The sequence below is a fragment of the Dichomitus squalens genome (genome assembly GCF_000275845.1).
Source record: "Dichomitus squalens LYAD-421 SS1 unplaced genomic scaffold DICSQscaffold_1, whole genome shotgun sequence".
Taxonomy (NCBI): domain Eukaryota; kingdom Fungi; phylum Basidiomycota; class Agaricomycetes; order Polyporales; family Polyporaceae; genus Dichomitus; species Dichomitus squalens.
This window is the reverse complement of record NW_006766883.1, coordinates 2,042,905-2,059,576: the sequence shown is the minus strand read 5'-3', so window position 1 is coordinate 2,059,576 and position 16,672 is coordinate 2,042,905. Positions and strand designations below refer to the sequence as shown.

At 58.2% G+C, this 16,672-nt stretch overlaps 7 protein-coding genes across 7 annotated transcripts; 4 read left to right on the top strand and 3 right to left on the bottom strand.

Annotated features, from left to right (window-relative positions):
* Nucleotides 1-1,970: 1,970 nt before the first annotated feature.
* On the bottom strand, nucleotides 1,971-4,460 carry DICSQDRAFT_151450 (uncharacterized protein). The gene is made up of 3 exons (XM_007360464.1): nucleotides 4,176-4,460; nucleotides 3,524-4,090; nucleotides 1,971-3,467 (listed from the first exon to the last, which is right to left on the bottom strand). Exons 1-3 carry the CDS (start codon nucleotides 4,351-4,353, stop codon nucleotides 3,208-3,210), a joined length of 1,005 nt encoding a protein of 334 aa, XP_007360526.1. The 5' UTR covers nucleotides 4,354-4,460; the 3' UTR covers nucleotides 1,971-3,207.
* Nucleotides 4,461-5,171: 711 nt separating this feature from the next.
* Nucleotides 5,172-6,207, bottom strand: DICSQDRAFT_47451 (mannose 6-phosphate receptor domain-containing protein; the record flags this gene model as incomplete). The annotated part of the gene is made up of 5 exons (XM_007359835.1): nucleotides 5,172-5,613; nucleotides 5,673-5,734; nucleotides 5,794-5,870; nucleotides 5,936-6,072; nucleotides 6,128-6,207. Coding segments are annotated over 5 exons (798 nt in total), but the record flags the coding sequence as incomplete, so codon positions are not given.
* Nucleotides 6,208-6,724: 517 nt separating this feature from the next.
* On the top strand, nucleotides 6,725-8,872 carry DICSQDRAFT_131369 (NADH-ubiquinone oxidoreductase). The gene is made up of 11 exons (XM_007360463.1): nucleotides 6,725-7,041; nucleotides 7,101-7,110; nucleotides 7,164-7,242; nucleotides 7,291-7,390; nucleotides 7,445-7,558; nucleotides 7,613-8,103; nucleotides 8,162-8,272; nucleotides 8,327-8,500; nucleotides 8,631-8,669; nucleotides 8,731-8,744; nucleotides 8,818-8,872. The coding sequence occupies exons 1-11, from the start codon at nucleotides 6,762-6,764 to the stop codon at nucleotides 8,831-8,833; spliced, it is 1,428 nt and encodes a 475-aa protein (XP_007360525.1). The 5' UTR covers nucleotides 6,725-6,761; the 3' UTR covers nucleotides 8,834-8,872.
* Nucleotides 8,873-8,993: 121 nt separating this feature from the next.
* Nucleotides 8,994-10,167, bottom strand: DICSQDRAFT_46143 (NIF3-like protein-like protein; the record flags this gene model as incomplete). Its single annotated transcript, XM_007359757.1, has 6 exons — nucleotides 8,994-9,163; nucleotides 9,228-9,404; nucleotides 9,474-9,850; nucleotides 9,915-9,963; nucleotides 10,018-10,033; nucleotides 10,093-10,167. 6 exons carry the CDS (start codon nucleotides 10,165-10,167, stop codon nucleotides 8,994-8,996), a joined length of 864 nt encoding a protein of 287 aa, XP_007359819.1.
* Nucleotides 10,168-10,354: 187 nt separating this feature from the next.
* On the top strand, nucleotides 10,355-11,234 carry DICSQDRAFT_131367 (glutaredoxin). Its single transcript, XM_007360462.1, has 4 exons — nucleotides 10,355-10,581; nucleotides 10,645-10,760; nucleotides 10,818-10,903; nucleotides 10,960-11,234. Exons 1-4 carry the CDS (start codon nucleotides 10,558-10,560, stop codon nucleotides 11,043-11,045), a joined length of 312 nt encoding a protein of 103 aa, XP_007360524.1. The 5' UTR covers nucleotides 10,355-10,557; the 3' UTR covers nucleotides 11,046-11,234.
* A 112-nt stretch (nucleotides 11,235-11,346) lies between these two features.
* On the top strand, nucleotides 11,347-12,393 carry DICSQDRAFT_151446 (uncharacterized protein; the record flags this gene model as incomplete). Its single annotated transcript, XM_007360461.1, has 6 exons — nucleotides 11,347-11,466; nucleotides 11,532-11,642; nucleotides 11,705-12,007; nucleotides 12,098-12,169; nucleotides 12,226-12,309; nucleotides 12,367-12,393. The coding sequence occupies exons 1-6, from the start codon at nucleotides 11,410-11,412 to the stop codon at nucleotides 12,391-12,393; spliced, it is 654 nt and encodes a 217-aa protein (XP_007360523.1). The 5' UTR covers nucleotides 11,347-11,409.
* Nucleotides 12,394-12,838: 445 nt separating this feature from the next.
* Nucleotides 12,839-16,597, top strand: DICSQDRAFT_96161 (coatomer protein). Its single transcript, XM_007360460.1, has 15 exons — nucleotides 12,839-13,026; nucleotides 13,101-13,240; nucleotides 13,294-13,315; nucleotides 13,373-13,774; nucleotides 13,846-13,957; nucleotides 14,012-14,827; nucleotides 14,898-15,019; nucleotides 15,074-15,268; nucleotides 15,325-15,438; nucleotides 15,491-15,641; nucleotides 15,700-15,986; nucleotides 16,045-16,106; nucleotides 16,159-16,283; nucleotides 16,335-16,457; nucleotides 16,515-16,597. The coding sequence occupies exons 1-15, from the start codon at nucleotides 12,865-12,867 to the stop codon at nucleotides 16,541-16,543; spliced, it is 2,862 nt and encodes a 953-aa protein (XP_007360522.1). The 5' UTR covers nucleotides 12,839-12,864; the 3' UTR covers nucleotides 16,544-16,597.
* The last annotated feature ends 75 nt before the right edge of the window (nucleotides 16,598-16,672 follow it).

Here is a 16,672-nt window from a genome sequence, read left to right as displayed (position 1 = left end):
GCGTGTATCAGGATCCTCATGTCAGTCGAGGCTTTAGAACGACCTCTGACCGCTGTGTACTCTCGGAACGGTCCTTCCCGACTATGATATCGCGCGCTTTCCACGAGGCACGACCGCTGTTGAGGAGGCGGTATCCAAAGACGACCCTAAACAAGTCACTCGAGATAAGCGTTAGTTCGTCGGCCGCCTCACCTCGGAGATAGCTTTTCTCAGCCTAACTTTCTCGGGATCCCACAGACTCGATACAAAGTACGTACATTCGCGGAATACTTGTGTCGTCGAAATTGGCTCCCTATCATGCGCAGCTATCTATCGAGACCGCGTCCGGTACGAGGACTCCCACAGAATCCAGCATTAGGCGACTCTTCTTCTTTCGGACTCTTTAGATGACCTACCTCAGCACACACAACGATCTTCGCACAGATAGGTTGCGAGCTTCTCTATGCTCCAAGTCCTGACTGTCACCAGATCCGACCTACCGGGCCCGTCACTCCTCCCAAACCATGGCGCACCAAATCCTACGATTCCTGATCACTCTCTATCTAGTGAAGTCGTATTTGAGGCGTTTTGCACCATCACAGGCTTGGACTTCACTACCGTACATGGCGGCTGGTTGTCTAGAGGTGAGCGTTATGGCTTCCCCAATGTCCGTAATCGACGCAAGCTGATCTGTAACTCCCAAGGTAGGCGAGAGAGAACTCCTAGCTCTCGTAACGCAGAACCCTTCGACGAGCCGGTGTTGTCCGTCATAGGGTGCATTCCCAGTCGACCCCGGAACGACATCGTAGGAGGGTCTTCGCACTCGTTCCGGAAATAGTCGGTTGCCCCTTCCACCGAGTTCGAATATACGGCCATTTTGCTCTGTCCCGTCCTTCATCGGACAAGGTCGAGGCTCCCAACCACCAGCATGACGGTAACTATTGATCCTGAAGACAGGAACACCCGATCGTAACTCCGTCTTTGGAGATGGGCCTTCATCTTCTATCAGGAAGCTTTCCGTCACGGTCTTTACACCGGGCATAACGCCATCGGTCGGTGCCCGTCCTGCAGACTCTCTCCGTTCTCTCAACCGCGAACCTCGGGCACCGCGCCGGGATACCGCAGCGGGTTGCCGTACCCCTCCTGCTCGATGCGACTGTCGATCTCACGCAGATGCTGGAAGCATCGCTCACTTTACCCATACCGAGCAATCCGAAGCCTCCACCTCGACTCGAGGCGGTCATCTGCGGGGAGTCCGTGACGCGGACGTCTCTTCCTAGCGCTCGGTGTCCCCGCAAGTCGTAACTTGTCCGCTTCAACGAGTTCCTGCTCGGGTCCGCGGTCTTGGCGTCGGCAGTAAGCGTGTTGACCTCAAAGAATCCGAGTACACCCATTCGGCCAGACCAAGCTTCACGTACACCGTGCCTTACAAACTTAATGCAGGAGTAGAAGTACCAGGAGTGCCGGCAATATATATTTCTATGGCCATCCCGCCCATTGAATGCTCTGAACGGTGGCCCGCGTGTCTCCGGCTACTCGGTTGGCCGCTAGTGTCGTTCGCCGGGGTGAATTGGCGGCGTGTGGCGCTGCCTGCAGGCCAGGGATGCGTCAGAGGCGGGCGCAAGCGTGCCATGTGTGGCTAGAACAAATGGGCGCGCGCAGCTGATTGCAGATTTACTTTAGGAAAGTAGAGCCAGGGCACTATAGCGGGACAGACGCAGCACCGGGGTGTACTTGCCCGTATCGTCCCAGGCAATCGGAAGCGGACCTGGCTTATGCTCCTGAGACGTCTGCGCCACACCGGGACAGGATCAGTCAAGTAGCAGGCCAAATTGCCTGCATGCGGATTAGCAGCGGTGCATGCGTCAGCAGCCGGCCATGAGAATGCTGCCGACGGGCGAATCTCAGCAATCTGAGAAGTAGTACATGTACACCGGGTGTCGGGCCAGCGAAGGTCTTGCTCGGACATGCGCAGAGAGCACGCGGCAAGGGTGGATGAAGGATACAAAATGACTTGATAGATCGCGCAGCTCACAGACTAAGTCGACTACTACTATGCCTTACTATGGGTACAACGTACTGCTCAGTCCGTCATGCAAGGTTGACGGGAACGGGGCTCCGAGAACCTCCTTATATCACCCTCTCCAGACGACACCCGCCTCACGCGTCGCCTCCGCAGCGCGCGCGAGACGGCCGATGTCGACACACGGCCCGCCCCCGATGAGAAGGCGGGCAGCCTCCCCTTCCAATCATTCTGCCGTCATAACTAATAGCCCCGTTCCCGCCATATGTACAAGTCGGTTCCCATAGAAGCGTCCAAGAGAGGAGTCGGGGTCGGGTGTCGGGGAGCTGTCGACTCGGTCCGCGAGCGCAGGTGTGGGAAGCGTGTTCGTATTGTTTCGTCGCCGGTCGTATCCTTCGTGATTGGCCATCGCGCGGTCCAGAGCCCGATAAGTATGATATAGTACAAGATTGATGATAAATGAGACGGGAAGAGAGGAGGAGATGTGGGTCGCGGCACGGTGAGTTCGTGTGGGAGTGGTGGGGTGGAACGCGGGTGAGGCCAGGTAACGTAGCATCCTTTTTCATTCTAAGAGATTGCGATGATCCATAGGCGAGTAGCGCATCTTGCGTCGGCGAGAGGTCGCGTCAGTTGGATGTAGCCAGATGGCGCGGCCGCACCGACCGACATACGAAGGTGACCTTCTCCGCCAGAGTCCGAAGCGAATTGACGAGACAGCACGTGAAGCTCGAGCGAAACACTCGGGGTCAATCAACGATGTCTGGGAGAATACCTCACCAGCGACATCGGAAGGACACCCGGAGCGCACACGAGCTGTTATCGCCGTGCACCAGCCTGCAGCTTCGAGCGGCAGGGCTCTCTTGGAGGATAGGCTGGCAAGGGATAGCGATAAGGACGTCAAGGCGAGCGCGCCGGGCGCTGCAGACGATCCTCAGCACCCTTGAGCTCGACCTCACTGTCTTCGACTTCGTATCTGGAGGCGCAGCGCGGCAGGCCTCCCTCAGTGACCAGTGCTGCTCTTCCAGGAGGCAGCATGAGTCTGCAAGCAGAGCGAGGGAAGCGAGAAGGCAAGTATGGACATCGTGAAACCAAGCAAGGACTAAAAAGTTGATAGGAGATGGGATGGTGATAAAGAGACAGCAGGAGAAGGGAGAGAGCAATGTCCGAGATGCAGCAAGAGAAGATGGGACCGATCGCAAGACCGGTCAATAACCGCTTTCCGAGGCAGACGGGCTCGACTCGCCGACGGGCTGGTCGATACCCGATGCTTGTGACTGGGTTCCTTCGGGCGGCGGCGACAAAGGGCGGCTGTCCATGTTGACCTGTCCCGGCGACGGCGTGTTGTTTACGCCAAGCGAGATCTTCTCGTTTAAAGAGCGAAGTCGAGTGACTTCCGCCTCCAAAGCCGCTAGGCGCTGCTGTAGGGAGCGGTTTGTTTTCTCCAGGTTGACGATATGGTTCGTCGCTGGTGTTTGCTCGTCCATGAACAGAGGGAATGGATACCGCGATACACGGACGTACCTCGTTCCAACAAGGAGACCTTGCTGCTTTTCTGGTTGGACACGGGGAGGACGTCCTTCAATCTCGCGTACCCATCGCGAAGCTCGTCCCGACGTCTCTGTTCGGCTTCGATCCGCTGCCGTCTCGTCGCTTCCTTTCTCGTGTTCGCGAGACTCTCTGCCATGTTAACGCCGCCCATTGGATGCCGATCGTCGTCGTCTGATATTGAGTGACCTCGGCTCCGGCGCCCAGAGCTGCTGGTCGGGGATGGGGTGGGGTTGTAGCGAAGCGGATGGCGGTGTACGAGGCTGTTTCCACGGGAAGAAGAGGGGGAACCACTTGCGCTACTGTTCCTTGAATGGTAGATGCCGTCGGCGGACGTGTCTGATCCGGAAATGGGGGGAGACAGAGGGTCGTACATATTTGGGGACTGCGGGGGAGGGGACGCGGAGGGTGGCATAACGCCATGAGGCGAAGGGGCAGGGTATACGCCAGGCGCGGGAGGTACGAAGTGCTGCGTTTGGGGCATCATATGGATTGAACGATGGTACTGCATCGCTTGCTGCAGGTCGCTCTCGGAGATTTGCCCTGGAGGAGGACAAAAGGGAAGACGGGAATGGGCAAGTCAGATCTCGGTTACGCGAAGCAAGTCAGGCAGAGTGGAGGAACCCACGAGGAGGGGGGCCAGGATGATGCACGACAGGCGGGTAGGTGGGCTGTTGCATCTGTGGGTACACGAGGTAGCCCGTGGTATCGTCCTCTGATGAGGGATACATGGTGTACTGGGCCGTAACGAAGTTTTGGGAGTCATCGTGCTGCATGGGCTGGGGCTGCTGCTGGTGCTGATCCATGGCGGGCGTCGCGGGTCGTGGAGGATCGTAGATAGCGGATGGACTGGGGGGACGGGAGAAGGAGAGAAGAAGGGAGAGAGATGTACGTGAAGAGATGTAAGGACGAGTAAGAAATAAAACAATGGGAAGAAGGAAGAAACGGAATCCCAGTGGCGGTCTCTCAATTACGTCCAGACGGCTGGACGACGGGGAACGGGAGAGAGAACACCAACAGACACAGACTGGCCAGCCCCAGTGGCAGCCAAAGCCCCAGCTCGCACGCCCGCACAGGCGCCCATACGCCCTTTTGTCGCCCAGCCCGCGCCTTCAGCCAAACAACGTCGCCCATTGTCCCCGTCCCTATGCCACCCCGTCCTTGTCCTCGCCCCCCTTCGCGCTGCCATCGTCGCCCGCGATATCCACAACGCACTCACAAAAGCCGTCTGCGCACCCTGTACCCTGCCCGAGCGGACTCCGGCTAGCCACGCGCCGGAACATCGATGCGGTCATTGCAGATCTGATTGCGATCCACCAGCTGGGCGATCCTCAACAACGTTGCTCCCTCGCTTCATCTCCTCTTCCCACTCTCGTTCGCGCTCTTCTCGGCAACTCTCGCCCACAAGGACACTCTCGACCCATCCGCTGCGTACTCGGCCGTATCCACTGCCAGTCGCCATTCTCAGTCTCGCATAATACAACCTTACACTCTTCATGATAACTCGTGAATAGCGAATGCCACAAATGCACCTATCGATATCAACCTACCAATCTGTGGCGCGATAGACGTCAGCTTTTGAGCTCAGCAGGCACTCAATTGCACCCACTACACAGTCACCGGGTCACAACCGTACCACTCCGTTCTGGTCCATGCCCGACGGCCGACTCTCATCCTCTGGCTGCGACGTATGCGCAGGCGCAGGAGGAGCCTGTCGCGCAGCCTCTTCATCGTCCTCCTCGTCCTGCTCATCCAGCCATCCGGGCGGTCCCCCAAGCATGGTTTGTGCCTCCTCAGGCGTGGAGCGTAGTCCGCCATATCCCCCCCTCCCTGAGCCTCCCCACGACCCACTTCCACTGCTCCAGTTCTGCGCTCCCCAGTTACGCGATTGCCATGCGTCAGACGTCCTGTACTTGATGCGATCCACGCAGTCTCGAACGAACTCCACCGTGTCGCTAAATGAAAAGAACGAAACTCGTGGAATCTGGTCCACGCCTCGAAGCTCCAGCACGTAGCGGTTATAGAGGGTGCCGCCGACGAGATAGAGAGCAAATAGTACTGCAGCACTGTGAACCGCCAATCCGGTGGTAAGTAATGAGCTCAGGAGCAGTTGAGAAGAGCGCACATGATGGCTAGAACAGAAACGATAGTTCCAAACACACCACCTTCGGACGTGGGACATGCCATCTGGACAAAAGCATGGGTTCACTTGAGCCCCTGATGCGGCCTAAGTCCTCGGCACACACCTCAGTCCGCCATTCCACGAAGAACGCACATGCGGTCTCCTCGTCTGGAGGGAGAGTGGCGATCATTTTGGGTTTGCCTTTGGGAAACACGGGATAGGTGAGCCACGGCCTCGCCCGGCTTGGAAAGGGTTGGCACACGTACCGGTTCCTGCAGAAGAGTCGCAAATGAAGCGAATCGCAGTGGACGCAGTCAAGCTGCCGGCACTGGGGCAGGGCGAGCCGTCCGTCATGAGAATGACTGGGTTCCCTTCGCGGAAAAGCACGGTGGTGTTCACATCACTACGGAGTGCGGTCAAGCTAATGTCGTGGGCCAGCTCAGGAGACCGCTGCTCACCCCATGGAGAAACCACCATGTCCACGTTCCGTATACCCAGCGACGTCATCGGGCTTGTCAACACGAGGGTTCCAGACCTCTGTAGAAATCGGTTTGCAGACGTTCAGGACGTATTTCTGGCCGCTGTAGGATGTGAATTCATAGTCTTTGCTATAGACTGTAGTCAGACAATGAGCACTGTGGTAGATTGCACCATGCGCGCGGCGTACCTTGCGGACAGCCTGCTCAGGTCATAGTAGTTCCCACTATCGTGTGTAGTGCATGGTTTCTCGTCCGCACGCACCACTCCCACCCCAGACAACAGCACAGAGGCTAGACAGAGAAGCCAACTCCGCGCCAAGAGTTCAGTCAGCATGCAGAGTGGTAGGTGACACTACCGAGAGTAATAGGAATAGGACAGGTAGAGACTAGGACACGGTGTCTGCGGCTGTGGTAGCCATAGGTCGCAGTACCTGGGCGGCCGCTGCAGCGATTGACGGGCGCCAAACACATCTCCGGCGTCACGGGACCGTGGGCCCGACCTTCCCTGGCGGGGAGGGCCGGGCGGCGTCGAATGAGAACAGTCCGTTTAGCACCGACTAACGTCGAACACGACGACGACAGAGCCCCCTTAGACTTCCCGCCAGCGACGAGGATGGCCTCCACGCTCTTCCGTCGCCAGCTCGCGCGGGCGCCGCGCCTTTCATCCCCTACTTCCCCTGGACCATCGTCGCTCCTTTCTGCTGCAGCGGCACGTCGACACCTCTCGCGCTCGGCGGTCGCCCAGGCGGAGGTGACGCCGTCGCCGGCGACCACTCGGGGTGGCAAAAACGTGTTTGAGACACATACGGTAGAAGACTTGCATGGTTTGCATGCGGCGGAGATCTTGGCGGAGACCGGGAGCAGACCGGAGACGCAGCTGCGTCACTTCACTGGTGAGCAGGGGCAGTTCATCAGCAAAGGAGAGGTGTGTTGACTTGATGCGGGCTCGCAGTCAATTTCGGGTGCGTGTTGCTTCATGGGTGAATAGACAACAGCAATACTGATACACTGACAGCCCCCAGCATCCCGCCGCCCACGGTGTGCTTCGGTTGATTCTTGAGCTCAACGGAGAGGAGGTTTTGCGCGCGGATCCCGTGAGTGGTCCATCACATTACGGTAGACCTTCTGCTTACATTGAGCAGCACGTCGGCCTACTCCACCGAGGAACCGAGAAACTGATCGAGTACAAGACTTACACTCAAGCTCTTCCCTACTTTGATCGTCTCGACTATGTCTCGATGAGTACGTCATTTGGAATAGTCCCTAATCCTGCAGTAGACTGAGCCTTCTCAACAGTGACGAACGAGCTTTGTTACTCTCTGGCTGTCGAGAAGCTTCTTAACATTGAGGTGCCGGAGCGCGCGAAGTGGATCCGTACGTTGTTCGGTGAAATCACTCGTATCTTGAACCGTACGTTCCTCTCCCCTCTCAGTCATCCTATATCCTCAAAGTGAGGACTGCTAGACTTGATGGCCGTCCTCTCCCATGCCATGGATGTTGGTGCCCTGACGCCCTTCCTGTGGGGTTTCGAGGAGCGCGAGAAGCTCATGGAGTTCTACGAGCGCGTCTCCGGTGCCCGCCTGCACGCCGCGTACGTCCGCCCGGGTGGTGTCGCCTTCGATCTCCCCCACGGTCTCCTCGAGGATATCTTCAAGTGGGCCACCCAGTTCTCCTCACGCGTCGACGAGATCGAGGAGGTCGTCACTGGGAACCGTATCTGGAAGGAGCGTACGATCGGCATCGGTGTAGTGACCGCGAAGCAGGCGCTGGACTACTCGTTCAGCGGTGTTATGCTCCGCGGCAGCGGCGTCCCTTGGGACATCCGCAAGGTCGCGCCGTACGACAAGTACGACGAGGTCGAGTTCGACGTCCCCGTCGGCAAGAACGGCGACTGCTACGACCGTTACCTGTGCCGTGTCCAGGAGTTCCGCGAGTCGCTCCGTATCATCAGCCAGGTAGGTGTAGCCTTTTACGCGGTGTTCTTAGGTGCTCTCCCTAACCGGATTCTTCCAGTGCTTGAACAAGATCCCGACTGGCGCTGTGAAGGTCGACGACTACAAGCTTGTTCCTCCTCCCCGTGCCTCTATGAAGGAGAGCATGGAGTCCCTCATCCACCACTTCAAGGTATACTGCTTCTCGCAATCCACGTAGTCCAGCCGCTCACCGCAGGGTCCACAGCTCTTCAGCGAGGGTTACTCCGTCCCTCCGGGTGAGACCTACAGCGCGATCGAGGCGCCCAAGGGCGAGATGGGCGTGTACCTCGTATCGGACGGCACGAACCGTCCCTACCGGTGCAAGATCCGCGCGCCTGGCTTCGCGCATTTGGCCGGCGCCGACTTCATGATGAGACGTGAGTGCACCGTTCTGAATCCAGCCGTCCCCGTCCGTTCGGTTTCCTTACGCGACTCTGTCTTCTATCCGCTAGATGTGAGAGGATATGGTAGCGCCTTGCGTGTTGCGCGTGCTCACGACTTCCCTTTAGCACATGATTGCGGACGTGGTCGCTATCATCGGTACCATGGTACGTAAACGTGTGTCTGGAATTCGTGGACGAGACCGTTGCTGACCGTATCGATTTGTAGGATCTTGTGTTCGGGTATGTTTTTCCCCCCTAATATCTCATGTCGATGTGGATACTGATCATTCCATCTCGGGGTCATGTATATCAGCGAGGTCGACCGGTGACGTATGTAGCGCTACACAATGCAGATCATTTTCTCTCCGTCTCTGGCAAACCGGCAAAGTCATCGGAGGCTGCCGTGTGTGAACGCCTGTACATGCGAAGGAACTCGGAAGCTGCGAAGTATGTATCGATAGATGCGACCAGCAAGGATGGAATACGGGGTTACACGGTAAAGAGAGGGTGCTCGTCCCGTTGACTGACGACGACCTCGAGGTCCTTGAGAAGCTCCGCTCCTGCAGGGTCGGTGGGTTGTGCGACCTCTTCCTGGATGAAGTCGAGGATGTCCTTGGCGAGCCAAGGGAGGTAGCCCCGTTCCGTGTTTGTGTGCCCACCTAAGCGGTATCCGGCGATAGTGAGTCGTAGAGTACGACAACTGGTCCGGGAGAAGGCACCCACACAGAATCACATTGTGGCCGCTCTGGATCGCGGCAAGGACCTCGTGGTGGGACATCTCGCCGGTGAAGTACACGTCGGCGTCGACGCCGAGGAGCATCGAGCCGCCCGAGCCCGCGCAGATGGCGATGGTGCTGATCTGGACCTTTTCCCGCTCGGGCTTCGCGTAGGCCACCTGGACTGTCGGCGGGCAGGGGCACGGGTCAGCGACGGGAGAAGCCAGAGACCAGAAAAGGGCGGGCGGCGTACCGGAGGTGAGCTCGAGCTCGGTGCGGACCTTGCTGCAGAGGTCGGCGAGGGCCATGGGCTGGTTGAGGGTTACGACGCGGCCGACGCCGCCCAGGCCGTCGGGGAAGGCCGGGCCGATGAAGCGGGCGGACCAGTTGATGTCGCGGAGGGAGTCGGCGACGCGGGTGCAGAGCCAGTCGTTGATGCCGTCCGTGACGGAGTCGAGGGCGGTGTGGGGGGTGTAGACGGAGACGCCGGCGGCGGCGCAGCGGAGGAGGGACGCGTGGAGGGGGGTGGCGAGCGTGAGCGCGGGGACGGGCTTGAAGATGGGGGGGTGGTAGGCGACGACGATGGCGGTCGGGGTGGAGAGGGCTTCTTCGACGACTTGGGGCGTGAGGCTTGGCGGGGCGCGAGGGGGGTCAGGAGGGGTAGGAGGAGGAGGGGTCGAGGCGGGGGACGCACTCGATGGTCAGCAGGACTCTATTCGCGTTGGGGCGGACGTAGGGGGCCTCTGGATTGGGGTGTCAGACGATCGGGCACTGAGGGAGGGACGGGGGACGCGAACCTAGGATGAGGCCGACCTAGAGGAAGCTTGGCCATGAGCGATGGTGGACGGGGGTCGGGGAAGGGGAATGCTGACATTGTCCCACTTTTCAGCGAAGCGCAGGGGCGCGATGCGTTCCATGATCTTGCAGAAGCTGCGCACCAACGACATGATTTCTGGCTGTGCTTGCGGCTCGGTGGATAGACTGATCTCAGGGACAGATGTGGCCATTCGACGCGAAGGGTGCCGCTACTAGGATGTCGGTGCTGCTCGACGAGCTCGGACGTGACCGGGGCGGGCGGCGTGACCAGACGCGTACGAACGGTACACGTGAGCGGATGACGAGATGAGAGCGCGTCTGACGCGCCCAGTGCTCACCACGATTGCTCAGCAGGTCCTCCGCCCGTCACTCCAAATCGATGCTCCCCAGTCTATATAGAGGCTTCTCCTCCTGGTTCTCCCACTCTGCTTCCAACCCAGTAAGCATCCCCGCCGTCGTCTGTCGTAATAGCCACGGAACCTCCATCTTCATCCCATCCTTCTCCCTATCAGCTCAAAGTCATGGCCGTCAAGGATCTCGTAGAGGTAGCCAGACGCCGTTCCGATTCAGCTTGACGCAAGTGCTAATTCATGTCTTTCCTGGGATAGAACTCCATCGCGGAGAACAAGATCGTCATCTTCTCCAAGACTTGGTGCCCCTACTGCAAGCGTGCCAAGGCTCTGCTCACCTCCAAGTTCCCCGATGCGCAGACCAAGATCGTAGAGTGCGCATATACGTGCTCAAACCGTTCCTGTCATTCACGACTGAGCTCCTTCTCTAGGCTTGATGAGCTTGACGAGGGTTCTGCAGTTCAGGACTACCTCGAGGAGAAGACTAGCCAACGTTCCGTCCCCAACATCTTCATCAGTCAGTGTCCCACCCGCTCCCCACTTCCCACTTCCATCTGACACCACCATCTTCAGACCAGAAGCATGTCGGTGGCTGCGACACCGTCGTCAGTCTCGACTCGCAGGGCAAGCTCGCCAGTCTCGTCTCGGCCTCGGCGTAAGCATTCGTGGCCTACTGCCTTACTTTTCCCTCGTCCGTCACCGTTTGACGCCTCGTGTTCCTGCATAGTCGACTACCTTCACGTATGTAGTGGATGGAAGATCAATAAATATGTACTATACTTCGATTCATTGCTGTGTGAAGTGGTGGCACGGCACTAGGTCAATATTAGTGGCTTCTTCGATTTCCGCTCCTCCCAATGGGCGCTTAACAAACTCTACTTGACCTCTTACCGTCACTCTGGCCGACCTGCCGTTCTGCTATCTTTTGTCACCGGAGAACCTCTACAGCAAACGTGCTTTGTTCCGGACTCTGATTCATCCATCTCCAGCGCAGTCAGTGCGTTATTCGTCTCGAAGGCTCCGATGGCGGCTCCAACAATACCGGAAGAACAGCTTCTGGAGCTCCTGCTCACTTTGAAGGTCTGTGAGTGTGTTCTGCTGGTTGATGAAGACGGCTTCATGTATAATGAACGTCCCGCCGGTAGAGAACGACTGCTGCTGAGGCGAAAGCCATATTGAACCAGCAACCCCAAATCGCGTATGCACTTATGACCGTAATGGTCAATATCAACGCGGTGAAAATGGAAGTTGTCCAGGTCAGCAGTAGTCATGTCTATTCTTAAGATTTGAATCAACTCTGGGTCGATGGTGTCTTCAGGAAATTCTTGCGAAGTATGGTGCTCTTCCCGGCGCACCTAGAGCTCCACAAGCCACCGCGCCTCCAGCAATCCCTTCACAACCTCCTTCAGCCATACCCCCACACATGCAAGCCCAAATCCCTCCTCCACGCGGCGCAACACCCACATACCCAGTTCACGCTGCTGTTCCACCAGGAGGCTATCCTCCGCAGAGCTACCCTGGTGGCCCACCTGCACCTCCCGCAGCGCCCAATCGTGGATACGGGACACCTCCCCCAAACCAAGTCCCTGGCTTTGGCACCGCTCCTCCTCCTGTCCCTCACGCGCCCCAAGCACTCCCGCAACCACCGCATGTCCCAGGGCTGCCCCACGCGCAGCCGCCTCCTCACACGCAGCTGCCGCATATGTCACAGCCGCCTGCTGCACCTGCGCCTGCTGCCCCGCAACTGCCCGATGCTCTCACAGGGCTCCCCGACGACCAGAAGGTGCGCAGTGCTGGGTATGCTTATCGTGCTCCGCGGAAATTGACTTGCGCGTCCAGGCGCTCATTATGAGGGTCATCGCCATGACGAGGGAGGAGGTGTACGCGATGCCGCCTGCAGACCGGGAGAACATCATCAAACTGGTGAGCTGGTTCCCCCGAGATGTCCGTGAGCGTTGTGTTGACTGCAGCGTCTTGCAGCGCACGACCTTGGGCCTGCCTTCATGATCCTCTTTCGCCTCGGGGGGACGTCGGTCTGGGATTGCCGCTGTTATTGAAATGGGTTTGTTCCTCCCGTGTTCCTAGACTCTGGGACGTCGGTAGAACGATGGTGTTGGAGCGGCGGCCAACGTGCGCCGGCTCGTATGGTGATTGTACATATCATGTGCTACAGACCTTGCATAGTGTAACCTCTTGCAATCTCATCCTGTGCGGAGAACTACTGCGATTGCGTGCAAAGATCTACCCGAGACATTGGGGTGTATAGTGCAAGAACAAAGCTTTCTGCCCTTCCGTCCGCTTCAACGGTCGTAGACGTACACGTAGAGCTCGATGTAGCAGGCAATAATTATATGCATCACTGAGCGCTATGCAAGTGCTATCGTGGCCGGCATGTCCGCATACCGAATATAGCAACTCCTCTCTTGACCTCCACTGTCCTTCGTCTCGGCCCTTTCCCTCCCTTACTTCTCTCCGAACATGGCGTCCGCTGATGCTTCTTGCTACACCTTGGTCTTTGAGGATGCTTCCGAGACACCAACGACAGCAGATCTCCGTGCGGGACTGCAGAAAGGCTCGGACGAGGTCAAGCTTGACACGTTGCGCAAAATCATCGTTTCCACAATCAATGGGAACCCGCAGGTATGCTTATCATCATGGGGGAAATAACACCAAGGAATTAGAGGATTGATCTTGTGTGCGCGTGTGCTTCAAAGCCCTCACTCTTAATGCCTATCATCCAATATGTTATGCCCTCACGAAACAAGCAACTCAAGAAGCTCCTGCACTTCTACTGGGAGGTGTGCCCAAAGTATGATGACAACGGGAAGCTCAAGCAGGAGATGATTCTTGTCGTGTAAGCCTCCTCATCTACTCCCTGCCCGTTCCCCGTACTGACCCCGCATGAAGCAACGCCATCCGTAACGACCTCGTGAGTGGCTCCCCCGCATACCCCCCGCGTTTATACTGAATCGCAGGACACATCTAGCAACACCCCAACGAGTACATCCGCGGCGCGACGCTCCGCTTCCTCCAGAAGATCTCCAAAGACGCCGAGCTGCTCGAGCCGCTCATCCCTACGTGCCGCTCGTGCCTCGAGCACCGGCACTCGTACGTGCGCAAGAACGCCGTGTTCGCGGTGTACTCGATCTACCGCGAGTTTGAGAACCTCATCCCCGACGCGCCCGAGCTCATCCAGACGTTCCTCGCCGCGGAGTCGGACGCGACGTGCAAGCGGAACGCGTTCGTGTTCCTCGCGCAGTGCGCGATGCCCAAGGCGGTCGAGTACATCGTGTCCGTGTTCGACCAGATCCCGGCGATGGACGAGCTGCTGCAGATGAGCATCATCGAGGTCGTCAGGCTCGACTGCAAGCAGGAGACGTCGCACAAGGTGAGTGCTCGCGCGCGTCTTGGTCTGTCGGGCGTGCGGAGAGGAATGAACATGAACGCGCACGCATTCAGGCCCGCTACATCCTCCTCATCTCCGAGCTCCTCAACGCGCCGTCGCATGCGGTCAAGTACGAGGCGGCGACGACTCTCACTTCCCTGACGCAGAACCCGGCGGCCGTTAAGGGTGCGTAAACGTGCAGTTGTAGGCAAGCGTTCTCCTGATTTTGTCCGTCCACAGCCGCCGCGTCCTGCTACATCAGCCTCGTCCAAAGGGAGTCTGACAACAACGCCAAGCTCATCGTCCTCGACCGTCTCGACGCCCTCCGCTCCAAGCACGGCCATGTCCTCGACCCCCTCATCATGGACATCCTCCAGATCCTCTCCAGCGCGACGGACCTGGAGGTCCGCCGGAAAGCCATCGGCATCGTGCTCAGCCTCACGTCGAGCCGCAACGTCGAGGAGGTCGTCCTCTTCCTCAAGAAGCAGCTGCAGAAGACGCAGGACCAGGAGTACGAGAAGGCGCCCGAGTACCGCCAGCTGCTCATCCAGAGCATCCACGTCTGCGCGGTCAAGTTCTCCGAGGTCGCGGCGAGCGTCGTGCACGCGCTCATGGACTTCCTCGGGGACTCGAGCAACCCGTCGGCGCTGGACGTCGTCGCGTTCGTGCGCGAGGTCGTCGAGAAGTTCCCGCAGCTGCGCGGGACGATCTGCGAGAAGCTGACGCAGACGCTGCCCGAGATCAAGTCCGGGAAGGTGTACCGCGGCATATTGTGGATCCTCGGGGAGTACGCGGAGCAGACGGCGGAGATCGAGGAGGTGCTCAGGGAGCTGCGGAAGGTGCTGGGGGAGATCCCGATATTGGCGTCGGAGCAGCGGCTGCTGGAGGAGGCGGCGGGCGCGGAGGACGGGGAGGAGCGGAAGGACGAGGTGCGGGCGGAGGCGTCGAAGCCGAAGGTGCTCGCGGACGGGACGTATGCGAGCGAGAGCGCGTTCACGAGCGTGTCGAGCGCGCGGCTGGAGGCGGTCAAGGCTGCTGCGAAGCCGCCGTTGCGAGGTACGTGGACGCGCGGTGGATGGATGTCGTGTGCGACTGCGGGGTGCTGATGATCCTTCGTCTGTGGTAGCTCTGATCCTCGGCGGCGACTTCTACACCGGTTCTGTTCTGGCAAGTGCTTTGACGAAGCTCGTCCTCCGTTTCTCGGAGCTGTCCAGCGATAAGCGGAAGGTCAACGCTCTCCGTGCTGAGGTCGGTACTCAGCTTTGCAGCGTGTGACGACATGAGCTAACGGACCCCTGACAGGCAATGCTCATCATGGCTTCAGTCATTCGCGTCGGCCAGTCCAAGTTTGTCACCGTGCCCATTGATGAGGACTCGACCGAGCGCATCATGAGCTGCATCCAAACCCTCAGCGAGCTCGAGTCGAAGCCTCCCGTCCACGAGATCTTCCTGAAGGACACCAAGGCTGCTTACTCCAAGATGGTCGCCGCTCAGGAGGTCTGTGAGCTCTGTCATGCACAAATTCTCATCGTTGACAGTCACCGGATGTGCAGAAAAAGGCTGCGGAAAAGAAGGAGTCGGAGAAGGCGAAGGCTGCCATCGTCCAGGTCGACGACCTCCTCACTTTCCGTCAGTTCTCGAAGAGGGCTGCGGACGACGTAATCGACGTGAGTAACCAGGCCGTTGTTTGTGGTCCGCCAGACTCAATGTTTGTGGTAGGACTCTGAGGACGTGAACCGCGCGACTGGCGCAGGCGAGGTTACGGAAGACTTTATTTCGAACCTTAGCAGGATCTCGCAGCTTACCGGGTTCTCCGACCCCATCTATGCCGAGGCGTACGTCAAGGTCCACGGCTTTGATATTCTCCTCGGTCAGTCTACATGCCGGATTTGGATGTCATTCAGTCACTGATGAACATGGGCATGTAGATGTGCTCCTCGTCAACCAGACAGCGGATACCCTCCAGAACCTTTGCCTAGACTTCGCGACCCTGGGTGACCTCAAGCTAGTCGAGCGGCCTTCTATATACACCATCGCGCCCCACAGCTTCCAGAGCATCAAGGCGACGATCAAGGTTTCATCGACGGAGACCGGCGTCATCTTCGGTAGCATTCTCTGGGAGGGACCTGGCATGGCAGAGCAATGCGTCATCTTGAACGACATTCACATTGACATCATGGACTATATCAAGCCGGCGTATTGCACGGAGCAGCAGGTTCGTAGACTACTTCGCATGCACCAGCGACCGTCACTGACACCGCTCATGACTTAAGTTCCGGAGCATGTGGACGGAGTTTGAGTGGGAGAACCGGGTCAACGTCACCACGACTATCTCGTACGTATCCGCGCAGCGATCCTTTCGCCACTATTGACAGTTTGTGGTGCAGGGACCCGAGAGAGTACCTCGAACATGTCATGAAGGCGACGAACATGTCATGCCTTACTCCAGAAGGCGCTCTCTCCGGCGACTGCGACTTCTTATCGGCGAATATGTACGCAAGAAGCTTGTTCGGTAAGCATTGTGGTATATTGTCGTTCTTGATTCAATGCTCATTCTGCACAGGCGAGGATGCGTTGGCGAACCTCAGTGTCGAGCGGACGGAGGCAGGAACGATCACCGGGCATGTACGGATACGTAGCAAAACTCAGGGCATTGCGCTGTCCTTGGGTGACAGGATCACCATGGGTAGGTTCCTCCTGCTTATCTCCTGATGGCCGTCTGCAGTACTAACGCATGGAACAGCGCAAAAGGATAACAAGCCACCCGTATAGACTTTGTGTTGTATTGAGCGCTAAGATATATATATCAGGACTTTTTCCTCCGGCTTGATCAAACCTGCCAAAATCGTGTGCAGGCACGCGAGTCGCTTCGATTGCAAAAATAGCCCGCTGCTAGCGCTC

Excerpts from the sequence above, each read along its gene's own strand:
- DICSQDRAFT_151450 (XM_007360464.1), bottom strand. The coding sequence starts at position 4,353 with ATGGATCAGCACCAGCAGCAGCCCCAGCCCATGCAGCACGATGACTCC. Across the intron at positions 4,091-4,175 it reads TCATCCTGGCCCCCCTCCTC|GGCAAATCTCCGAGAGCGAC; the intron begins GTGGGTTCCTCC and ends GTCCTCCTCCAG. Across the intron at positions 3,468-3,523 it reads GGTCTCCTTGTTGGAACGAG|CGACGAACCATATCGTCAAC; the intron begins GTACGTCCGTGT and ends AGCAAACACCAG.
- DICSQDRAFT_131367 (XM_007360462.1), top strand. The coding sequence starts at position 10,558 with ATGGCCGTCAAGGATCTCGTAGAG. Across the intron at positions 10,582-10,644 it reads CCGTCAAGGATCTCGTAGAG|AACTCCATCGCGGAGAACAA; the intron begins GTAGCCAGACGC and ends TTCCTGGGATAG. Across the intron at positions 10,904-10,959 it reads CGTCCCCAACATCTTCATCA|ACCAGAAGCATGTCGGTGGC; the intron begins GTCAGTGTCCCA and ends CACCATCTTCAG.
- DICSQDRAFT_131369 (XM_007360463.1), top strand. The coding sequence starts at position 6,762 with ATGGCCTCCACGCTCTTCCGTCGCCAGCTCGCGCGGGCGCCGCGCCTT. Across the intron at positions 7,243-7,290 it reads AGGTTTTGCGCGCGGATCCC|CACGTCGGCCTACTCCACCG; the intron begins GTGAGTGGTCCA and ends TACATTGAGCAG. Across the intron at positions 7,559-7,612 it reads AATCACTCGTATCTTGAACC|ACTTGATGGCCGTCCTCTCC; the intron begins GTACGTTCCTCT and ends GAGGACTGCTAG.
- DICSQDRAFT_96161 (XM_007360460.1), top strand. The coding sequence starts at position 12,865 with ATGGCGTCCGCTGATGCTTCTTGCTACACCTTGGTCTTTGAGGATGCT. Across the intron at positions 15,439-15,490 it reads CTGCGGACGACGTAATCGAC|GACTCTGAGGACGTGAACCG; the intron begins GTGAGTAACCAG and ends TGTTTGTGGTAG. Across the intron at positions 15,987-16,044 it reads CGTATTGCACGGAGCAGCAG|TTCCGGAGCATGTGGACGGA; the intron begins GTTCGTAGACTA and ends TCATGACTTAAG.